General features: G+C 35.6%; 1 protein-coding gene across 2 annotated transcripts in view; it reads right to left on the bottom strand.

Moving 5' to 3' along the window:
* LOC106962371 (histone acetyltransferase KAT5) overlaps positions 1-9527 on the bottom strand; it is a 14493-nt gene extending 4966 nt beyond the window's left edge. Inside the window, exons 1-15 of one of the 2 annotated variants that reach the window (XM_015056755.1) lie at positions 9417-9527; positions 9271-9337; positions 8336-8404; positions 7942-8078; positions 6488-6538; positions 6217-6285; positions 4842-5012; positions 4676-4750; positions 2923-2985; positions 2424-2672; positions 1728-1817; positions 1502-1642; positions 1290-1383; positions 1059-1218; positions 893-974 (exon numbers count right to left, since the gene is read on the bottom strand). In XM_015056755.1, coding sequence (XP_014912241.1) covers positions 893-974; positions 1059-1218; positions 1290-1383; positions 1502-1642; positions 1728-1817; positions 2424-2672; positions 2923-2985; positions 4676-4750; positions 4842-5012; positions 6217-6285; positions 6488-6538; positions 7942-8078; positions 8336-8404; positions 9271-9337; positions 9417-9446 — 1548 coding nt within the window. In that variant the 5' untranslated portion in view covers positions 9447-9527. The remainder of the gene's footprint in view (positions 1-892; positions 975-1058; positions 1219-1289; positions 1384-1501; positions 1643-1727; positions 1818-2423; positions 2673-2922; positions 2986-4675; positions 4751-4841; positions 5013-6216; positions 6286-6487; positions 6539-7941; positions 8079-8335; positions 8405-9270; positions 9338-9416) is intronic. The other variant, XM_015056756.1, reaches the window with a different exon arrangement.
* Between the last annotated feature and the right edge of the window lie 380 nt (positions 9528-9907).

The following is a 9907-nucleotide window of genomic DNA, read 5'->3' as shown; positions in this document are numbered from 1 at the left end:
GTCTAAATGGCTACCAATAGCATCAGTAAAAAAAAATTTTGCATTTTAAAAAAGCCCTTTTTAAAAAAAAAAAAAAAAAAAAAAGCAAGTTTTTTTTATTTTTTATTTAATAAAACTTGCATTTTATAAAATGCAAGTTGGAGAAACCTCCTTTGATGAAGTTGGATTTTTCCCAATGGCTTCATTCACAATGGCACAACTGGGACACAAGGTTGTGAAAATATAAAAAACAACTCCAAAGTGAATTAAACATTAATTTTATATATAAAACGTGGGCACAGTCGTATTTAAAAATGATTACACATTAACAGACCATTTTCAAATATTATAGTGTTTAATCGATCAAAGGCTTGGCCGTCCCTCCTTATATTACTTTATTCTTTTCTTTTTTTTTTTACTCCAGTCAGTTCTATATTTTCTACTTTTATTAATTTAAGAATATGATAAAATCTAATTAATTTTGGAAATTCAAATACATTTTTTTTTTCTGCTGGGCAAAGTAAATAATAAAACCCATATATTTTTTATTTATTTTTCTTAACTGAATGTGCTGAAAACATACCAAAACCATGATTCAAGTGTAAAGTTACATCTCTTATGTTTTCCATTCAACTAGTTATTATGAACTTGTTTGTGTCAGTTACATAAAACCTCAAAATACTTTGAAGTTTGTAACTTGACAAAATATTGAAAAGCTTTTGCTTAAGAATATTTTTCCAGGAACTGTACACTCAAAATATTCAGATTGTTTCACAGCTAATTACAAGTAAACGAGATTTTCTTTAAGCACATTCAGTCTCTTTGCTGTTGGGTTTAATAAAACCGTTGCAAACTGTAAAGAAGCATCATTATTTTTGCATTGGTGGATTTGCAATCAGTTCTGATCTCTCACCTTGTAATAGTTGATTAGGTTGAGGTACTGGAGCGTTGAAATGACATCTTCCTTCTTTATACTTGTGATTTCACTGATCTCACTGCAGAAAACGACGAACAGACAAATGATTACATTATTGTTCTGAAAGAGATTCCATGACCAAATGTTAACAACCTCTACACACTTTATGGTTATCTGGGGTCGTTCTCCGTTTTCAGGTTTAAGGTCCATGAGAATTTCTAGGATCGTTTGGGACCAATAGGAACGATACGACAAGAGGCCGAGATCAGACAGCGGCTTCTCCGGAGTTCCCGTCTTCCCCTCCACCTTTGACAACTCGTAACCTAGTGGGGAAAAAAAGTTGATCATAAAAAAAAGTTTTATAATTATAAAAACGCTTTCCCTTCAGACTTACTGAACTCGATGAGCAGCTTCCCGTAGCCTCTGCGCTGGTAGGGCGGCAGCGTCAGGATGCAGGCAACGTTATAATCTTCTGTCGACTCTTTTTCCTGAAAATCAAGACAGAATTGGAGCTCATCTTTGGCAGCTATAGATTAAATGTTTCCTGGTGAGCATGAATAAACTTTCCACCCAGTTATCTCGGTTTAAATGTCATAATCTGTGTACCTTGGAGAAGTAGCCGACTATATGGAAGCCCTTGGAGTCGTACTCCGTCATTACGTAGAAGAGGAAAGGGTCTGTGTCGTAATACAACGTTTTGTGGTCCAGGAAACACTTTGCCAGTAAACACAGGTTCTGGGAGTAATTCTGAAAAAGTGAAAAGGACAAATGTGAACAGGGGGGAAGAATATAAATAAGCGTATAGGTGAAGCATGGGTATATCAATTGTTACTTTGTTTTTCCTGCCGTCAATCTCAAAGAAAGAGATGGTGCCCTTGCGGTAGATCTCATTGCCGGGAGGATGTCTTAAATTACATTTAGTCTGGAGAGAAAAATAAAAAAACAATGAGTACAACACGTTTCACAGTTCAGTAATCTACAGAACTTTCAGTCTTGCTTTAGGTGGAAAATAAATTCATTACCTGACATCAATTTTATTGAAAAACAGAAAAAATGTTTCAGTGCTTTGCTAAAAGGTTCACAGCCAACAAAGTGGCATGTAGAAACTTTTGCTCCTTTGCACACAGACTGGGCGTAGCGTAAATTTTCAGATGTTCTCCATTGGATTTAGATCTGAACTTTTCTTGTTCTAACAGATTAATTTGCTGCTGTTTGCTTTTATTTTTCAGGATTATTCCAAATTTAACTCCATCTACTTTGCCATAAACTCTGCCCAACTTCCCCACAGCATGATGCAGCCAACACCATGTTACACAGGTTCAGAGTAATGCGAGGTGCCACAGAATACAAACAGCATTCTGTGGCAACTCTGGATTTTACTTCGCAGTATCAGAGTAAAGGATGCTAATAAATGCATGATTTAGTTTCTGCTTAACTGCGCAGATCTATGCTGGGAAAGATTCAAGTGTTGCCAATACTTGTGCAATGCACTGTGCTACCGGTGAGAACGTCACAAACAGATTCTTACCAAATGCCTCTGAAGACACTTGAGGCTTTTGAGGTATTTCAGACAGAATTCACAGAGGTAGAGGATGGGCAACGTGGTGAGCTCCTGTGGGTACGGTGAGAAGTACCAGGGCTTCAGTCTGTGTCGGCCCAGCTCTATGCACTCGATGTTTTTCATCCGCGTGACGATGTCATCGTGGCTCCGGTCCGACACCAGACTGCCGGTCATCCGCGGGGCGCTCGGGATGCCGTCTGAACTGTCCTGAGAATCCTGACGCGGAAAAATAAAAGATCGTAGATGCCGTTAACCCGAAGTCAAATTAAGATCAAATGAGCAATTATTTTTGCATTAAAGTTCAGATTTGGATTGTTTATTCAGTTTCCTTTAATCAATATGAGCCAGAAGCAGTAAACTAGGGTCAGAGGTAAGCGCCACCTCTGTTGTATTGGACCCGCTATGGCACAGCTCGAATTGGACACCAACACACAATCAATGGGCAGTAGTAGGAAATCCAACAGACCTCTGGAGGCGGTAGAAACACACTGGCACTTTGAGGCTTGTTATACTGCAAAACCTTTATTATCTAGCAGAAAAAGACACAAAAACACAAACTTTTGGAAACTAATGAGGGGAATAAAATGTTTCATTTCACACTGAAAGCTTTGGTTAAGGATCACTTCTGAATGACAAACACTTTTTCTACAATCCAGTGTGAATTCATGGTGAGTCTGCCATGCAGACTGCTAATCATGGATAACCACAGATTGTATATGAATGCATAAAAAGACGCATAAAGATCTGTTATTAAACAGAACGGAGGATCAGTCTGAATAAACCTGATGAATTGCTTGGCTTAAATGGGGAAATGTTGACATTAAATAAAGGTTTGGGGTTATTTTTCCCCCCTGCAACTGTTTAGTTAAGTAGTTACAAAATGTTAATGTTATCAATGAAAGACACCAGTTTTTCTCATTAAAACTCACACAATTATTGATTTCTTTTAGGATGTGTTAAATGTTTTTTTTAAAGATGGCTTCTGGTTTTTCCTTGTAGCTTCCACTAAAATTTAAATAAACAGTTTAAAGAATGAACACAGCAATAATTGAGGAGTACAGTTAACAGGATTGACACTAAGAAATAAAAACGTATTAAAGTACAAAACATGGATTCTGATATTCGCCAGCAGGTCATACAGCGGCATCTTCACATCAAAGGGTTAATTTTATTCATTCCGTTTTAAAATTAAACTCAAGAGTCAATACATGCAAATATGACATATTTTTCTGTTGTTTTTTTAAATACAGCTAATAAAACCATAAATCAGTTTGCCAGATAATTAGAATGTTAGAGACTTAATACAAAAATGTATACTTTTAATAGAGAAATGTCCCAGCAGTGAAATGTATGCCCAGGTACTACGCAATATCTGCATAAACTGGTGTGGAGGTGATCAGCCAGTGACTCTTCAGACTAATATTTAAATTGGTTTGGCATTATGAAACACTGAAGTGCGATGAACATGAAAACAAAAACAAAAAAACAGGCAATCTCCCCCCCACTTTTTTTTTACAACATTGCAAAAATAACAGATTATATAATTTTCACAACACACAATCACCTTAAGGTTTTGATCCCATGCAGAAGGAAATTCAGCATGGGATTAATTTTAGCAAATTTAAAAGCATTTTCTGATTAAGTTATGGTTTTAATAACAGAGTTTGAGCTTTTTATTTTAAACAAAGCATGTCCATTTTGTAAATTGCTCCTTTTTTTAAAAAAAACAATGAAAGACATTTTAAAAACACTGAGCTGGACTATCTTTATATTTTTGACTGTTTGAATTTTTATTGTTTGTTGTTCAGCAACATTTTTATCATTATATGAGGATCAGAAAGTGTATTATAAATTTAGATGTATTTGTAGTCTACAAATAATAATTATCCAGTGAATTTGTGTGAGAAACAAAATAATAATAAAAAAAAAAGTTTAACATTTTCAAAGCATACTCTGAAGCTTTTCATAGCTTTTTACATATGATTTGGGTAAAACTCAAGTTAAATGTAAACACAGTGTTTTGATAAAAAATTTCAGATGTGCATGCTACATTGCTTGTTTTACAGAATTTAGTTAAACGCTGGAGAATATCAAAAATATATAGTTTACAATGCATCAATGAACAGCTCATAAAGCCAGAAATGAAAAACAAAAACTGACAGAGACATTAGAAGAAAGAGAAAAGCTGCCTGTAGAGTGAAAATGTTTCAGCCACATACCTCATCGGGGACCCCACAGTTAGCTTTCCTTTTTCTTCCAGGCTGAGCAGGAATGAGGCGCCGGGCGGTGCCATTCTGATGAGAGAGAGGCAAAAAAGGCTCGAAAAATAAAAAAAAAAACAACAAAAAAAAACATAAAACTGAACCCAAATGAAGTTGTTCCTACCGTTGTGAGTGAGGAGAGCTGTTCGTGATCCTCTCTGGACTTGAACGTGGTGGCTTCTCTAACAGCAGGAAAAACAGTCGCCTGAGAAGCTTCGGCTGAACTTGGTAGAGAGGGCACAGGGGTTACGGGGGGAACCTGCGTCACCAGGGGAACGCTCTCTACTTTCCTCTTCTGCAGAAAACAAACAGACTTTCAGCTTTAAATCAACTGGGAACAGAAAAGTTACACACTCGACCAAATCACGTCCTTTACTCAAAAAAATACCTTTGGCATTATTATACAGATGAAACCAGATGTTTGCATAGACGAAAAAAAACGAAATTTATTATATTTTCTAAATGATAACGGCAGTATTTTTATTTTGTTGTTGTTTTTTAAACTTCTCACAATAGTTTATTATTTTGTTCCCAGCTTAGAGCTTTGTAATTTGGTCCATTAAGTTTTAACCTCCTGTTTCTTTTTTTTAGATGTTATGACAATACTTCAACATTATGTTCTAAATATCTTGTTTGTGAAAAGCTTCAGTCTCTCCATCAGCACAAAACAAGACACTGCCAACCACATAATTTAGTTTTTGTCCCTGAGCGTTTCTGCAAACACTCTGTTTGTGTTGCTTTGTCACTAATGGCTTTTTTTCACTGAGAGTTGTCTTAATTTCCACATCGCTTCAGGAGTCATTTTACTCTGGATAGAGGAGACTCTGCTTGTGAAGCCGACAGCTTCACAAGGTCTTTTGTTTTGGAAATGATTAAACACATTTCACTCAAAAACATGTTCGTCTCTGCCACAAAGAACTCGTTTCCTTCCTGAAGGGTTTAATCGATAATAATGCCGTTTATTTTTCCTTACAATTGTTTTGATGGATGAACGTGGCGCCATCACGCATCTGGAAATTGCACCCAAGTACAAACCAGTTTTGTGGAGGTTCACAATTCTCTACCCAATATCTTGGCTGATTTATTTTATCCTTTTCCATGTGGTTAGAAAACAAAGCGGTGTTTAAGGTGTTGCCTTAAAACACTTCCACAGAACCTTACAAATCCAAGTCATCTCAGTCGTTTCCCACAGTATTTAAACAAATAGCAATCCAAGTTCGAAATGTGAAAAAATACATTCTGTGAAAGATAATCTGTGGCATTTAGCAAAGAGAAATAATTTTGGAAATGAGTTAAAACAGGACAGATTTATTAATGCAAAACCTGAAGTCCTGTTCAAATAAATGAGAAAAATTCATTTAAGAATTTTTCAAATCTGTGTATTTGAATAACAGAGATATATTCTTCAAATTTTCTTTGCATCTAGAGTCCTTTGCAAATTTAAGAACACGGTTGTGCAGTCAGAGAGAAACATTAACATCAGCTTTAATGTTAAATACCGGTGTGGGGAGCGTTTTGCCTCTGGATGGCGGTGTGGCCGATGGCAGGTTGAGATCTAGACTCTTCCTCTGAACACATAGGAAGAGAAAGAAGGGATTAAACTGACATCCATACTTACTCCCATATTAATTAGTACACAGCTTACATAAACAGTTAACAGCAAAACAATGCCTAAAATAACTTTGACAGCCTTGGTAGTAAAAATGATCTTTACACACAGGATTGTTCAAACAGTCCTGCTTTGTTTGGCTCGATGCTGCGGTAGATTACCTGTTTCTTCTGTAAAGCGGGGTCAGTATCTGTTTCTCTTCTTTCACTCACCTCACAGGAGAAAAGCAAACAGATGTTAAGGGCTTAGACAGGCAGAAAGTGAGCGGACTGAATTTATTTTATTTTTTCCAAAGCAAAGATTTACAAGAAAATCATGGTGGAGACAGAGGCATAAATATAAAAATTATTTTCACTGTGTACATATGATTGGTTATTAAATCAGAGTCAGTGGACATTACACACATACAAATCATGTGATTTGTTTTTTTGAATCAAAGAGCAAAGTTAGAATCTAGAACTACTTACCATTTGTAGGAAAACTGTTCTACAGCCTCAAACACAACAAATCTAAAGCATTGACAACACAGGGAACTTCTCCCTCATTTTTTACATTACCATCATCATTTTCTGAATAACCAATGCAAAGTATTGCATAACTGAAGTGGAGGGAAAATAAAACATGACTGTAACATTTTAAAAAAGTAATCTGAACTGTGAGGCGTACATCTGTACTTCACCCTTAAAGTCAACAAGAGTTCTTTTATTCATTATATACATTTATAATGTTCAAAGTTTCATTTATAAAAGTCAAATGTAGCCTTTTTGGCACCTTGTGGGCACAATCTGATTATATGAATGATAAATTAGATGAAGTTTTTTTAAACTAGAATATACACAAGTTTTAGTTAGTTAGTTTGTTTGAAAGTTAGTCTGGGGTTAGATATAGTTTTATATTTTGTGTAACATGTTGAATGAAACTGAAGCGCTTTGAAGAACTTTAAGTACTGTATATGCATTCTGCCCACCATCAGACTTAACATCTGTTTGCTTCACTGCCACACTCTGTGCTCTCATTTACTGCATTTTAACAAAGCCTCCAATAAAACCCACCATATGCACACTCTGTTCAGTTTCTGGTATCAGACAACAGAAAGTGATTAAAAGGAGGAGCGAAATGTGAGGGTTAAGTTGGCAGTAATGAGGAGTTTTCAAACTCATAAAACACAGGCTGGAAAAAGGGGCAAAGCTACATGGTGAGTGCAAGAACAAATAAAACTACTTAAAGCTTTACAGATTAAACTAAATATATGCCAATCTAAAAATCATCTTGTTAATTAAAAAGTTGGAATCGTGTAGTACGACTGGCCTGGATTGAGTATGCAGCTGCCTCTCTTGACATTTGTTGTGAATCGGTGCTACATTTATAAACTGAATTTAATAGATCCTTTTCTTGTTTTGGATGGTAAAAGTTTATATTTGAATGATGGGTTAGTGATGAGTAAATTCAAGCAGCTGATCATTGGTAAAACATTACATCACTTATTCTAGATGAAAGAAAAATTAACGAAGCTTTGATAAAAAAAAAAATCTCATACAACTTCCCACAAATCTAAACATAAACTCCCGATATCATATAAACTCTGAGATGAATACGTATCGTCGCACACACTTACCACCTCTCTCTCTGGTGAACTGGGTCGGGAGCCCGACAGGCCATTCTTCGTGGGTGTTTTTGCTTCTTTCTTTGGAAACTGAAGCTTCTTCATGTCCAGCCTGTCCGTTGTGACCCACTCATCCAGGCGCTTATTGACTGTGACACAATAAAATTAACAGAGGTAGGGAAACAACTGCTATGCAATGCAGAAATCTCACAGATATTTAAAGCGTAAGCAAGAAATGTCTATTATCAAAAAAATTCTGAAAACTTTTTCCTCAAAAACAGAACCTTAGCACTAACAAATGCCATGTTTTAGTGCATGTACTTGATAAATTAACTCGGGCGAGGAGTTTTCAGTAACTCTAAACATTGTTTGAAAGTGTAGTTTAAAAAAATTAAACTTTACTTACAGTCAATGTAGTGGACATAGTAGAGCTTTCTCCCAGAAACTTCCTTCACACTTAGAATCTCAGCCAATGCTGTAAGAAAAGCAGAAAAATATTAAACTAAACCTAAGCCTGCATCAACAAATTGTGTTTTTTTCATTGTCCAATAACTGTCAATATGTTTGAAGAGGTACATTAAATTTTTCAAAGAAATTCATGGTCAAAGAAGAACTTTAAAAGTCCTACAGATTGGTCAACTACCATAATAATCATTAGTTGCAGCTCTGTTGAACAGTTCTTTTTGAACTTATTTTAAAAATATATCAAAATTTAGCAAAAAGACTAAAAAAAGGATTATTTCTACCAATTGACAAGTTTGTTACAGTAAGATGTAAGGTTAAAAATAGAGGAAAAACAATCAAATATATAAATCTAGCCAATTTTCTTATTGCTTTATAGTTTTATTTTGAGAAAGAGATTTCTTTATCTTTCACAAAATATAAATCATTTTACAGGGTATTTTTGTAGGTCGGTGTGGACAAGGAAGGGGACGACTTTAAATTACAGTGCAAATGAGTTTATGTTTTGAAATCAAACATTTACATGAGCTTTTCTTTTTGTTATTAATTCCAGTCGAATAATGACAAACATATCCAACTATATACAGTTGTTTTTAACTTAACGCTGCAGTTTAACCACTTAACTGCTCTATTCAGCTTTCAGTAGCATTGTTTTTATAACTAACTCACCGATGAGATGACTTAAGTCGACAACATTATATGTGTGAAATAATAAAAGAGACTTGGAGAAGGGCGTCCTGATAACCCCACCATACATCAGAGTTTAATGTGTATTCTGAACGTGAAGCTCGGTGCTTTAAACCGAGGCCGTGTGTTTGTGTCCGTTAACAACAACCAGCTGAGGCTCGGTACTTAGCGTTAGCTTCTAACAACACTTACGCCATTCGTCTTCATGTTCTTGGTTTTTACGAAGTACGGGGAGGCGACAGCCTTCCACAATCTCCACCTGAATACAACAGCAAGTTATTTAGCAGCCTAACAACGGGCAGTGTCATTGAATAACATTGTTTATTTGGAGAACCTACCGAAGACGAGTTGTCCGCCATTTTCGTCATCTGTGAGTGTCTGGAGCAGGGTGTTGTGGGAAAATGCCGGTCTACGTCAAAGATGAAATACGCAACAAGATTGTTCTTCAGACACAAAGCGGAAATGGTAAAACTTTAGGGTGGAAGTGAGCAAAAGGAGCTGTCGAGCCGTCGAGCTAAAAAGCGACAAAAACTTTCACAAAACAAGGATATATATGTACATCCAAAAATACTTACAAAATCTGGCATCAAATTAGTCAAATTTAATTTTAAATTATTAATATTAAATTATAATAACGTTATTTATTTTATTTTTGCACAGTTTGATTCTTCGTACGATTCAGTTAATTTCAATTCATTTATACAAATTCATTGTAGCTCTAGCCGAATTATTTTAAATCACTTTTCACCAGTTTTTTAGGCGAAATCATTGCCCCAGTCTTTAGCCCTCTAACAGGTTTTCTTCCAAGATTTTCTTGAATAGTCTTTTT

Source organism: Poecilia latipinna, unplaced genomic scaffold, assembly GCF_001443285.1.
Source record: "Poecilia latipinna isolate Pla-1442-1.1 unplaced genomic scaffold, P_latipinna-1.0 Scaffold1404, whole genome shotgun sequence".
In the NCBI taxonomy this organism is placed as follows: domain Eukaryota; kingdom Metazoa; phylum Chordata; class Actinopteri; order Cyprinodontiformes; family Poeciliidae; genus Poecilia; species Poecilia latipinna.
The sequence above is the reverse complement of the archived record's forward strand: the minus strand, read 5'-3'. Positions and strand labels throughout refer to the sequence as shown.